The sequence below is a fragment of the Anomaloglossus baeobatrachus genome, chromosome 9 (assembly GCF_048569485.1).
Source record: "Anomaloglossus baeobatrachus isolate aAnoBae1 chromosome 9, aAnoBae1.hap1, whole genome shotgun sequence".
Lineage (NCBI taxonomy): Eukaryota > Metazoa > Chordata > Amphibia > Anura > Aromobatidae > Anomaloglossus > Anomaloglossus baeobatrachus.
In genome coordinates, this window is record NC_134361.1 from 211,031,399 (window position 1) to 211,046,595 (window position 15,197).

Sequence of the window (15,197 nt, forward strand, 5' to 3'; positions counted from 1 at the left end):
CCCACATCTGTATATACAGTATATCAGCCCCTCACAGCCAGGTATGGCAGCACAGAGCCGCCCACATCTGTATATACAGTACATCAGCCCCTCACAGCCAGGTATGGCAGCACAGAGCCGCCCACATCTGTACATACAGTATATCAACCCCTCACAGCCAGGTATGGCAGCACAGAGCCGCCCACATCTGTATATACAGTATATCAGCTCCTCACAGCCAGGTATGGCAGCACAGAGCCGCCCACATCTGTATATACAGTATATCAGCCCCTCACAGCCAGGTATGGCAGCACAGAGCCCGCCCACATCTGTATATACAGTTTATCAACCCCTCACAGCCAGGTATGGCAGCACAGAGCCGCCCACATCTGTATATACAGTATATCAGCCCCTCACAGCCAGGTATGGCAGCACAGAGCCGCCCACATCTGTATATACAGTATATCAGCCCCTCACAGCCAGGTATGGCAGCACAGAGCCGCCCACATCTGTATATACAGTATATCAACCCCTCACAGCCAGGTATGGCAGCACAGAGCCGCCCACATCTGTATATACAGTATATCAGCCCCTCACAGCCAGGTATGGCAGCACAGAGCCGCCCACATCTGTACATACAGTATATCAACCCCTCACAGCCAGGTATGGCAGCACAGAGCCGCCCACATCTGTATATACAGTATATCAGCCCCTCACAGCCAGGTATGGCAGCACAGAGCCGCCCACATCTGTATATACAGTATATCAGCCCCTCACAGCCAGGTATGGCAGCACAGAGCCGCCCACAGCTGTATACACAGTATATCAGCCCCTCACAGCCAGGTATGGCAGCACAGAGCCCGCCCACATCTGTCTATACAGTATATCAGCCCCTCACAGCCAGGTATGGCAGCACAGAGCCGCCCACATCTGTATATACAGTATATCAGCCCCTCACAGCCAGGTATGGCAGCGCAGAGCCGCCCACATCTGTATATACAGTACATCAGCCCCTCACAGCCAGGTATGGCAGCACAGAGCCGCCCACATCTGTACATACAGTATATCAGCCCCTCACAGCCAGGTATGGCAGCACAGAGCCCGCCCACATCTGTATATACAGTATATCAGCCTCTCACAGCCAGGTATGGCAGCACAGAGCCGCCCACATCTGTACATACAGTATATCAGCCCCTCACAGCCAGGTATGGCAGCACAGAGCCGCCCACATCTGTACATACAGTATATCAGCCCCTCACAGCCAGGTATGGCAGCACAGAGCCACCCACATCTGTATATACAGTATATCAGCCCCTCACAGCCAGGTATGGCAGCACAGAGCCGCCCACAGCTGTATATACAGTATATCAGCCCCTCACAGCCAGGTATGGCAGCACAGAGCCACCCACATCTGTACATACAGTATATCAGCCCCTCACAGCCAGGTATGGCAGCACAGAGCCGCCCACATCTGTACATACAGTATATCAGCCCCTCACAGCCAGGTATGACAGCACAGAGCCCGCCCACATCTGTACATACAGTATATCAGCCCCTCACAGCCAGGTATGGCAGCACAGAGCCGCCCACATCTGTATATACAGTATATCAGCTCCTCACAGCCAGGTATGGCAGCACAGAGCCCGCCCACATCTGTATATACAGTATATCAGCCCCTCACAGCCAGGTATGGCAGCACAGAGCCGCCCACATCTGTATATACAGTATATCAGCCCCTCACAGCCAGGTATGGCAGCACAGAGCCGCCCACATCTGTATATACAGTATATCAGCCCCTCACAGCCAGGTATGGCAGCACAGAGCCGCCCACATCTGTACATACAGTATATCAGCCCCTCACAGCCAGGTATGGCAGCACAGAGCCGCCCACATCTGTACATACAGTATATCAGCCCCTCACAGCCAGGTATGGCAGCACAGAGCCGCCCACATCTGTATATACTGTATATCAGCCCCTCACAGCCAGGTATGGCAGCACAGAGCCCGCCCACATCTGTATATACAGTATATCAGCCCCTCACAGCCAGGTATGGCAGCACAGAGCCGCCCACAGCTGTACATACAGTATATCAGCCCCTCACAGCCAGGTATGGCAGCACAGAGCCGCCCACATCTGTACATACAGTATATCAGCTCCTCACAGCCAGGTATGGCAGCACAGAGCCACCCACATCTGTATATACAGTATATCAGCCCCTCACAGCCAGGTATGGCAGCACAGAGCCGCCCACATCTGTATATACAGTATATCAGCCCCTCACAGCCAGGTATGGCAGCACAGAGCCCGCCCACATCTGTATATACAGTATATCAGCCCCTCACAGCCAGGTATGGCAGCACAGAGCCCGCCCACATCTGTACATACAGTATATCAGCCCCTCACAGCCAGGTATGGCAGCACAGAGCCGCCCACATCTGTACATACAGTATATCAGCCCCTCACAGCCAGGTATGGCAGCACAGAGCCCGCCCACATCTGTACATACAGTATATCAGCCCCTCACAGCCAGGTATGGCAGCACAGAGCCGCCCACATCTGTATATACAGTATATCAGCCCCTCACAGCCAGGTATGGCAGCACAGAGCCGCCCACATCTGTATATACAGTATATCAGCCCCTCACAGCCAGGTATGGCAGCACAGAGCCGCCCACATCTGTACATACAGTATATCAGCCCCTCACAGCCAGGTATGGCAGCACAGAGCCGCCCACATCTGTATATACAGTATATCAGCCCCTCACAGCCAGGTATGGCAGCACAGAGCCGCCCACATCTGTATATACAGTATATCAGCCCCTCACAGCCAGGTATGGCAGCACAGAGCCACCCACATCTGTATATACAGTATATCAGCCCCTCACAGCCAGGTATGGCAGCACAGAGCCGCCCACATCTGTATATACAGTATATCAGCCCCTCACAGCCAGGTATGGCAGCACAGAGCCACCCACATCTGTATATACAGTATATCAGCCCCTCACAGCCAGGTATGGCAGCACAGAGCCACCCACATCTGTATATACAGTATATCAGCCCCTCACAGCCAGGTATGGCAGCACAGAGCCGCCCACATCTGTATATACAGTATATCAGCCCCTTACAGCCAGGTATGGCAGCACAGAGCCGCCCACATCTGTATATACAGTATATCTCCCAGCACCGGGACCCGATCATTCTACAGGACGATAATAACCCTACATGCCGCTGTGCAGTTTGTGTCCACCAGGGGTCACCGCAGCACCTTCCGCCTATTGGTCTCTGATAAACCGTTATAATATGAGATGCGCGCTCCCGAGCTGTCAAATCGGACCCCGCCCACTGTGCCCCGCCTCCTAGCACAGAATAAGGCGAGGGTGGAGCCTGTAGTCATGGTGGAGACCAGGCGGGTGCCGCCTCCTCTCGGCTCCTGCCACTAAGCGCCTCGGGGCGGAGCCTGTAACCAACAGCACTTGCAGCCGGCCACGCCCACCGCCAGCACGCGCGTCTCTCAGGAGTGCGCGCTCCCGCGGTTCCTCCCGTACTGGCCGCGGTCCCGCTCCTCCGCTCGTCAGGGGGGACGAATCACCCGGAGATACCGCGGAGACCGGCAGGAGAGCGGGGACACCGGAGAGGGCACCGCGGAGACACCGGAGATAGCGGCAGGAGACACTGGAGAGGACACCGCCGAGACACGCCTCCCCGGACACTGCCCGTTATCCTGCGGCACTGAGCGGGTGACGGTCCCCGCCGCCCCCGGGACACCATGAGCTGGGGCACCGAGCTGTGGGTGAGGGAACGTCTGTACCGAGCGACCACTGTGTACACCACACTATATACACCTATATACTGTATACACCACACTATATACACCTATATACTGTATACACCTATATACTGTATACACCACACTATATACACCTATATACTGTATACACCTATATACTGTATACACCACACTATATACACCTATATACTGTATACACCACACTATATACACCACACTATATACACCACACTATATACACCACACTATATACACCACACTATATACACCACACTATATACACCACACTATATACACCTATATACTGTATACACCACACTATATACACCTATATACTGTATACACCACACTATATACACCACACTATATACACCACACTATATACACCACACTATATACACCACACTATATACACCTATATACTGTATACACCACACTATATACACCACACTATATACACCTATATACTGTATACACCACACTATATACACCACACTATATACACCACACTATATACACCACACTATATACACCACACTATATACACCACACTATATACACCTATATACTGTATACACCACACTATATACACCACACTATATACACCTATATACTGTATACACCACACTATATACACCACACTATATACACCTATATACTGTATACACCACACTATATACACCTATATACTGTATACACCACACTATATACACCTATATACTGTATACACCACACTATATACACCTATGTACTGTATACACCACACTATATACACCTATGTACTGTATACACCACACTATATACACCTATGTACTGTATACACCACACTATATACACCTATGTACTGTATACACCACACTGTATACACCACACTATATACACCTATGTACTGTATACACCACACTATATACACCTATGTACTGTATACACCACACTATATACACCTATGTACTGTATACACCACACTGTATACACCACACTATATACACCTATGTACTGTATACACCACACTATATACACCTATGTACTGTATACACCACACTGTATACACCACACTATATACACCTATGTACTGTATACACCACACTGTATACACCACACTATATACACCACACTATATACACCACACTATATACACCTATGTACTGTATACACCACACTATATACACCACATTATATACACCTATGTACTGTATACACCACACTATATACACCTATGTACTGTATTCACCACACTGTATACACCACACTATATACACCTATGTACTGTATACACCACACTGTATACACCACACTATATACACCACACTATATACACCACACTATATACACCACACTATATACACCTATGTACTGTATACACCACACTATATACACCACATTATATACACCTATGTACTGTATACACCACACTGTATACACCTATGTACTGTATTCACCACACTGTATACACCACACTATATACACCTATGTACTGTATACACCACACTGTATACACCACACTATATACACCTATGTACTGTATACACCACACTGTATACACCACACTATACACCACATTATATACACCTATATACTGTATACACCACACTATATACACCACACTATATACACCTATATACTGTATACACCACACTATATACTGCGTATAATGTATACACCACACTATATAACACCTATATACTATATACCCCTATATACTGTATACACCATACTATATAACCCTTTATACACCACACTATATACCCCTATATACTGTATACACTACACTATAGAACACCTATATACACCACACTATATACACCTATATACTATATACACCACACTATATACACTTATATACTATATACACCACACTATATACTGCGTATACTTTATACACCTATATACTGTATACACCTTACTAGATACACCACACTATATACCCCTATATACTGTATACACCATACTATATACCCCTATATACTGTATACACTACACTATATACCCCTATATACACCACATTATATACCCCTATATACACCACATTATACACCCCTATATACTGTATACACCACACTATATACACCACACTATATACTGTGTATACTGTATACACCACACTATATACCGCGTATACTGTATACATCACACTATATACCCCTATATACCGCGTATACTGTATACACCACACTATATACCGAATATACTGTATACATCACACTATATACCCCTATATACCGCGTATACTGTATACACCACACTATATACCGCGTATACTGTATACATCACACTACATACCCCTATATACCGCATATACTGTATACACCACACTATATACCGCGTATACTGTATGCACCACACTATAGACCCCCTATATACCGCGAATACTATATACACCACAGTATATACCTCTGTATACTGTACTATATACCTCTGTATACACCACATTATATACCCCTGTATACCACTATATACCTCAGTATACGCTATATACTGCACTATCCACCTCTGTTTATTGCGTATACTGTATACATCACACTATATACACTTGTATGCTGCATATAATGCACTATATACCTCTATACTATATACACCACATTATATACCACATAAACTGTACGTACCGCACTATACACCTAAATACCGCATATACCGTATACACTGAACTATATACCTCTGTATACTACATCATATACTGTATACACCACACATGCACCCCGAATGCTGTATTATATGCTCTATATACCGCATTCGTTATATATCTCTATATACTGCACATACACCCTGTATACTATGTTGTGTTCTGTATACATACACATATTGTACCCCTCTATATAGCGCACGTGCCGTCTATCCTGCATCAAATCTTGTATAGACCCCTATATAGCAATATATATACTTGTATCTGATCCTTATACATAATACACCCTGCACACCGCCTCTGACACTGTATACAGTATATCCTGTATACGGCCCTTATTGCCATCTACACGGCTGTTTATGGTCCATATATCCCTCTGCCTCCATCAACAATACAGCCTCATATACCTTCATATACCGCATGTACTGCATATTGTGCTGTACATACGACTTCATTATCTTTTTCTATATACATATCCACATAGCTCTGCTTATTCCCTCCATATATGAATATATATATATATATATATATATATATATATATAGCTACAGCGTATATCTTCTGTATATAGTGTCCTTACATCAAAGTGACCCCCCTGTATACAGCATATATCTCTTTTTTATAGTGTCCTTATACAGAGGTAACCCCTTGTATACAGCGTATGTCTCCTGTATATAGTGTCCTTATACTGAGGTGATCCCCTGTATACTGCGTATACAGTGCCTTGTGAAAGTATTCGGCCCCTTGAATTTTTCAACCTTTTCCCACATTTCAGGCTTCAAACATAAAGATAAAATGTTAATGTTCTGGTGAAGAATCAACAACAAGTGACACAATTGTGAAGGTGAAGGAAATTTATTGCTTATTTTTAACCTTTTGTAAAAAATAAATAACTGAAAATTGTGGCGTGCAATATTATTCATCCCCTTTACTTTCAGCGCAGCAAACTCACTCCAGAAGTTGATTGAGGATCTCTGAATGATCCAATGTTGTCCTAAATGACTGATGATGATAAATATAAGCCCCTGTGTGTAATGAAGTCTCCGTATAATGCCCCTGCTCTGTGATAGTCTCAGGGTTCTGTGTAAAGCGCAGAGAGCATCATGAAGACCAAGGAACACAACAGCCAGGTCCATGATACTGTTGTGGAGAAGTTTAAAGCCGGATTTGGTTACAAAAAGATTTCCAAAACTTTAAACATCCCAAGAAGCCCTGTGCAAGCGATCATATTGAAATGTAAGGAGTATCATACCACTGCAAATCTACCAGGACCCGGCCGTCCATCCAAACTATCATCTCACACAAGGAGAAGACTGATCAGAGATGCAGCCGAGAGGCCCATGATCCCTCTGGATGATCTGCAGAGATCTACAGCTGAGGTGGGAGAGTCTGTCCATAGGACAACAATCAGTCATACACTGCACAAATCTGGCCTTTATGGAAGAGTGGCAAAAAGAAAGCCATTTCTCAAAGATATCCATAAAAAGTGTCATTTACAGTTTGCCACAAGCCACCTGGAGACACCAAACATGTGGAAGAAGGTGCTCTGCTCAGATTAAACCAAAATTGAACTATTTGGGCACAATGCCAAACAATATGTTTGGCGTAAAAGCAACACAGCTCATCACCCTGAACACATCATCCCCACTGTCAAACATGGTGGTGGCAGCATCATGGTTTGGGCCTGCTTATCTTCAGCAGGGACAGGGAAGATGGGTAAAATTGATGGGAAGATGGAGCCAAATACAGGACCATTCTTGAAGAAAACCTGTTGGAGTCTGCAAAAGACCTGAGACTGGGACGGAGATTTGTCTTCCAACAAGACAATGATCCAAAACATAAAGCAAAATCTACAATGGAATGGTTCACAAATAACCGTATCCAGGTGTTAGAATGGCCAAGTCACAGTCCAGACCTGAACCCAATCGAGAATCTGTGGAAAGAGCTGAAAACTGCTGTTCACAAACGCCTCCATCCAACCTCACTCAGCTCCAGCTGTTTACAAAGGAGGAATGGGCGAGAATTTCAGCCTCTCCATGTGCAAAACTGATAGACACATACCCCAAGAGACTGCAGCTGTAACCGCAGCAAAAGGGGGCGCTACAAAGGATTAACTTACAGGGGATGAATAATATTGCACGCCACCATTTTCAGTTATTTATTTTTTAAAAAAGTTTAAACTAAGCAATAAATTTCCTTCATCTTCACAATTGTGTCACTTGTTGTTGATTCTTCACCAGAACATTAACATGTTATATTTATGTTTGAAGCCTGAAATGTGGGAAAAGGTTGAAAAATTCAAGGGGACGAATACTTTCACAAGGCACTGTATCTCCTGTATATAGTGCCCTTATACTGAGGTGACCCCCTGTATACAGCGTATATTTCCTGTATATAGTGTCCTTATACTGAGGTGACCTCCCCCTGTATACAGCGTATATCTCCTGTATATAGTGTCCTTATACTGAGGTGACCCCCTGTATACAGTGTATATCTCCTGTATATAGTGTCCTTATACTGAGGTGACCTCCCCCTGTATACAGTGTATATCTCCTGTATATAGTGTCCTTATACTGAGGTGACCCCCTGTATACAGCGTATATCTCCTGTATATAGTGTCCTTATACTGAGGTGACCTCCACCTGTATACAGCGTATATCTCCTGTATATAGTGTCCTTATACTGAGGTGACCCCCTGTATACAGCGTATATTTCCTGTATATAGTGTCCTTATACTGAGGTGACCCCCTGTATACAGTGTATATCTCCTGTATATAGTGTCCTTATACTGAGGTGACCCCCTGTATACAGTGTATATCTCCTGTATATAGTGTCCTTATACTGAGGTGACCCCCTGTATACAGCGTATATCTCCTGTATATAGTGTCCTTATACTGAGGTGACCCCCTGTATACAGTGTATATCTCCTGTATATAGTGTCCTTATACTGAGGTGACCCCCTGTATACAGCGTATATCTCCTGTATATAGTGTCCTTACACTGAGGTGACCTCCCCCTGTATACAGTGTATATCTCCTGTATATAGTGTCCTTATACTGAGGTGATCCCCTGTATACAGCGTATATCTCCTGTATATAGTGTCCTTATACTGAGGTGACCCCCTGTATACAGTGTATATCTCCTGTATATAGTGCCCTTATACTGAGGTGACCCCCTGTATACAGTGTATATCTCCTGTATATAGTGCCCTTATACTGAGGTGACCCCCTGTATACAGTGTATATCTCCTGTATATAGTGTCCTTATACTGAGGTGACCCCCTGTATACAGCGTATATCTCCTGTATATAGTGTCCTTATACTGAGGTGACCTCCCCCTGTATACAGCGTATATCTCCTGTATATAGTGCCCTTATACTGAGGTGACCCCCTGTATACAGTGTATATCTCCTGTATATAGTGTCCTTATACTGAGGTGACCCCCTGTATACAGCGTATATCTCCTGTATATAGTGTCCTTATACTGAGGTGACCCCCTGTATACAGTGTATATCTCCTATATATAGTGTCCTTATACTGAGGTGACCTCCCCCTGTATACAGCGTATATCTCCTGTATATAGTGTCCTTATACTGAGGTGACCCCCTGTATACAGTGTATATCTCCTGTATATAGTGTCCTTATACTGAGGTGACCCCCTGTATACAGTGTATATCTCCTGTATATAGTGTCCTTATACTGAGGTGACCCCCTGTATACAGCGTATATCTCCTGTATATAGTGTCCTTATACTGAGGTGACCCCCTGTATACAGTGTATATCTCCTGTATATAGTGTCCTTATACTGAGGTGACCCCCTGTATACAGCGTATATCTCCTGTATATAGTGTCCTTATACTGAGGTGACCCCCTGTATACAGCGTATATCTCCTATATATAGTGTCCTTATACTGAGGAGACCCCCTGTATACAGTGTATATCTCCTGTATATAGTGTCCTTATACTGAGGAGACCCCCTGTATACAGTATATCTCCTGTATATAGTGTCCTTATACTGAGGAAGACCCCCTGTATACAGTGTATATCTCCTGTATATAGTGTCCTTATACTGAGGTGACCTCCCCCTGTATACAGCGTATATCTCCTGTATTTAGTGTCCTTATACTGAGGTGACCTCCCCCTGTATACAGCGTATATCTCCTGTATATAGTGTCCTTATACTGAGGTGACCCCCTGTATACAGTGTATATCTACTGTATATAGTGTCCTTATACTGAGGTGATCTCCACCTGTATACAGCATATATCTCCTGTATATAGTGCCCTTATACTGAGGTGACCTCCCCCTGTATACAGCGTATATCTCCTGTATATAGTGCCCTTATACTGAGGAGACCCCCTGTATACAGTATATCTCCTGTATATAGTGTCCTTATACTGAGGTGACCCCCTGTATACATTGTATATCTCCTGTATATAGTGTCCTTATACTGAGGTGACCCCCTGTATACAGTGTATATCTCCTGTATATAGTGTCCTTATACTGAGGTGACCTCCCCCTGTATACAGCGTATATCTCCTGTATATAGTGTCCTTATACTGAGGTGACCCCCTGTATACAGCATATATCTCCTGTATATAGTGTCCTTATACTGAGGTGACCCCCTGTATACAGCGTATATCTACTGTATATAGTGTCCTTATACTGAGGTGACCTCCACCTGTATACAGCATATATCTCCTGTATATAGTGTCCTTATACTGAGGTGACCCCCTGTATACAGCGTATATCTACTGTATATAGTGCCCTTATACTGAGGTGACCTCCCCCTGTATACAGCGTATATCTCCTGTATATAGTGCCCTTATACTGAGGAGACCCCCTGTATACAGTGTATATCTCCTGTCCTTATACTGAGGTGACCCCCTGTATACAGCGTATATCTCCTATATATAGTGTCCTTATACTGAGGTGACCCCCTGTATACAGTGTATATCTCCTATATATAGTGTCCTTATACTGAGGTGACCCCCTGTATACAGCGTATATCTCCTATATATAGTGTCCTTATACTGAGTTGACCCCCTGTATACAGTGTATATCTCCTGTATATAGTGTCCTTATACTGAGGTGACCCCCTGTATACAGTGTATATCTCCTGTATATAGTGTCCTTATACTGAGGAGACCCCCTGTATACAGCGTATATCTCCTATATATAGTGTCCTTATACTGAGTTGACCCCCTGTATACAGTGTATATCTCCTGTATATAGTGTCCTTATACTGAGGAGACCCCCTGTATACAGTGTATATCTCCTATATATAGTGTCCTTATACTGAGGTGACCCCCTGTATACAGTGTATATCTCCTATATATAGTGTCCTTATACTGAGGTGACCTCCCCCTGTATACAGCGTATATCTCCTATATATAGTGTCCTTATACTGAGGTGAGCCCTGTGTATTGGGAGACCTCTTCTGCCCTCAGCTCAGACATGGACACTGCACAGTAGGGGGGTCGGGGGTGACGTCTGCAGCCTATGGGACCCCAATCATCAGCCCAGCATTGTAATGACGGCCGTGGGGGTGGTCCTGTCCCCCTGTCCCCGCTGTAGGGTTTGTGCCCTGCACCCCCTCTTATGTGTCTTTGCGCTGGTCTTTTGGGGGGGTCTCGGTAGCCCCCGTTTGTAGTCCTGTGGCTCCAGCAGTTATACACAGTGAGCCCTGACTACCTGCTCAGACGTCTCCTGCGGTTGTCGGAGCCTCGGCTGTCTGCTCTCAGGTGTGTGGATGCTGCTGACAGGTGACAGCGCTCGGTGCTGCCAGGAGCTGACGGACCCTCTGTCCACTGCTGGGGGCGCATTATCAGGGAGGGGGGGCACTGGGTAAGGGGTCGTTACTTTGTATCCACTTTTTGGAATTTTTTGATAGATTGTTGTCTCCTGTGCATTGTGTCCTGACCAATAGGAGCAGTTGTGGGGGGATTCTCTGCTCAGGGGGGTCTTTCCTCTCCTCCTATTCATTTCCTGATCTCACACTTGGGGTAATCCTTTCCTTTACCTTCTACTCCAGTCACATTTAAAGCTGCATTTACTCTTCTCATGATCCATTAGCTGTACACTGTCTCATCTGCATCTTTGGCTAAGTTCACATTTCCGCTAAAATCTATCAGTCACAATCCGCTGCTCTTGTAAACAACGGAATCCGTTTAGCGGATTCCGCTGCTCCCATAGACTTGTATGAGCAGCGGATTGTGACTGATGATGCTGCGTTGCACCCTCCGCCCGACTGATCAGTCGTGGAACGACTGACCGCCGGGCGGGAGGAACGCAGCATGTAACGTTTTTTGAGCAGCGAGATCCGTCGGATTTCGCTGCGCATGCTCTCTGGCTCCCTGCACACGTCACCAGCTTTGGTTGGTTACCCGATATTTACCCTGGTTACGGTGCAAGGAGCCAGCGGTAGGCCCGTAACCAAGGTAAATATCGGGTAACCAAGGTAAACATCGGGTGCTTTGCTGTTACCCGATATTTAGGCTGGTTACGTGTGCAGGGAGGCCGACACTTCCCCGCTCGGCCCCGCCCCCTCCCGCACTCCGCACATGTATGTACACACACACACACCTGTCCTCAGCCATGCAGACAAACACTGACACCCTCGTCTGGCCCCGCCCCCTGCTCGGCTCCGCCCCCTCCCGCACTTTGCATGTGCACACACACACACATACATACATACATACATGCACATACACACACTCACTCACTCACACATACACTCACCTGTCCCCAGCCATGCAGACCGCAGCACTTCCACTGACATCCTCAGCGCCTGGCCCCGCCCCCCGCTCGGCTCTGCCCCCGAACTCCGCCCCCCGCACACAACGGAATCCGACAAAGAATTCTGTTCTTTGTCATCCGTTGTACAGCGTTGAACAGCGCATCAGTCACATGCGTCAAGCGACGCATGTGACTGATACAAATCAACGGAAATGTGAACTTAGCCTACCCGCCTGATCTTAATGTTTCCTCACTGAGGATGAGATGCGTCACATGCCAGCAGAATAGTGACTGCAGCTCTGGAGGGGACTGGAGGATAATACATGATGTAACAGCAGAATAGAGACTACAGCTCTGGAGGGAACAGGAGACGACATCATGATGTGACAGCAGAATAGTGACTGTAGCTCTGAAGGGGACTGCAGGATAAGACATGATGTAACAGCAGAATAGTGAGTGCAGCTCTGGAGGGGAGTGCAGGATAATACACAATTTTACAGCAGAATAGTGAGTGCAGCTCTGAAGGGGACTGCAGGATAATACACAATTTTACAGCAGAATAGTGAGTGCAGCTCTGGAGGGGACTGGAGAAAAAGATATGATGTAACAGCAGAATAGTGACTGCAGCTCTGGAGGTGACTGGATGGATAAGACATGATGTGACGGCAGAATAGTGACTTCAGCTTTGTGGGTGACTGGAGGATAAGATCACAGTAAGGTGAGTACAGCGAGGGCTGAGGAGGCAGATGTCATTGTCGCTGCTCTGGGATCGGCTGTGTAGATGGCGGCGGGGCCTGTGCAGATTCTGTTTGTTTGGTTTGAGTTTGTAGCCGTCTCCTATTAATGGCGGCCGGCCAGAGGAGACACAGACCATGCTTCTGTGCTTATATGGAAAGTGCCAGATTGTGTGATCACAGCGTGGCATCCTCCCCGGTAATGGCTGATAACAGGGAGTAATAGATTGTACTCACCTGTCCTACAGTCTCCTCCCCGGTAATGGCTGGTAACAGAGAGTAATAGATTGTACTCACCTGTCCTACAGTCTCCTCCCCCAGTAATGGCTGATAACAGGGAGTAATAGATTGTACCCACCTGTCCTACAGTCTCCTCCCCCAGCAATGGCTGATAACAGGGAGTAATAGATTGTGCTCACCTGTCCTACAGTCTCCTCCCCCAGTAATGGCTGATAACGGGGAGTAATAGATTATACTCCCTTTGTGCTACAGTCTCCTTCCCCAGTAATGGCTGATAACTGGGAGTAATAGATTGTAGTCACCTGTCCTACAGTCTCCTCCCTCAGTAATGGCTGATACTCCCTTTGTGCTACAGTCTCCTCCCCCAGTAATGGCTGATAACAGGGAGTAATAGATTGTAGTCACCTGTCCTACAGTCTCCTCCCTCAGTAATGGCTGATAACAAGAAGTAATAGATTGTACTCACCTGTCCTACAGTCTCTTCCCCCAGTAATGGCTGATAACAGGGAGTAATAGATTGTACTCACCTGTCCTACAGTCTCCTCCCCCAGTAATGGCTGATACTCCCTTTGTGCTACAGTCTCCTCCCCCAGTAATGGCTGATAACAGGGAGTAATAGATTGTAGTCACCTGTCCTACAGTCTCCTCCCCCAGTAATGGCTGATAACAGGGAGTAATAGATTGTACTCACCTGTCCTACAGTCTCCTCCCCCAGTAATGGCTGATACTCCCTTTGTGCTACAGTCTCCTCCCCCAGTAATGGCTGATAACAGGGAGTAATAGATTGTAGTCACCTGTTCTACAGTCTCCTTCCCCAGTAATGGCTGATAACTGGGAGTAATAGATTGTATCACCTGTCCTACAGTCTCCTCCCCCAGTAATGGCTGATAACAGGGAGTAATAGATTGTACTCACCTGTCCTACAGTCTCCTCCCCCAGTAATGGCTGATACTCCCTTTGTGCTACAGTCTCCTCCCCCAGTAATGGCTGATAACAGGGAGTAATAGATTGTAGTCACCTGTCCTACAGTCTCCTTCCCCAGTAATGGCTGATAACAGAGAGTAATAGATTGTACTCACCTGTCCTACAGTCTCCTC

At 46.1% G+C, this 15,197-nt stretch overlaps 1 protein-coding gene across 15 annotated transcripts in view; it reads left to right on the forward strand.

Annotated features, from left to right (window-relative positions):
* The first annotated feature begins 3,469 nt into the window (after positions 1-3,469).
* FNBP1 (formin binding protein 1) overlaps positions 3,470-15,197 on the forward strand; it is a 120,890-nt gene continuing 109,162 nt past the window's right edge. For 8 of the 15 annotated variants that reach the window (XM_075324377.1, XM_075324362.1, XM_075324363.1 and 5 more), the window contains exon 1: positions 3,470-3,769. In XM_075324377.1, the coding sequence (XP_075180492.1) occupies positions 3,746-3,769 (24 nt within the window). In that variant the 5' untranslated portion in view covers positions 3,470-3,745. The remainder of the gene's footprint in view (positions 3,770-15,197) is intronic. The other 7 variants (XM_075324364.1, XM_075324369.1, XM_075324370.1 and 4 more) reach the window with 1 other exon arrangement.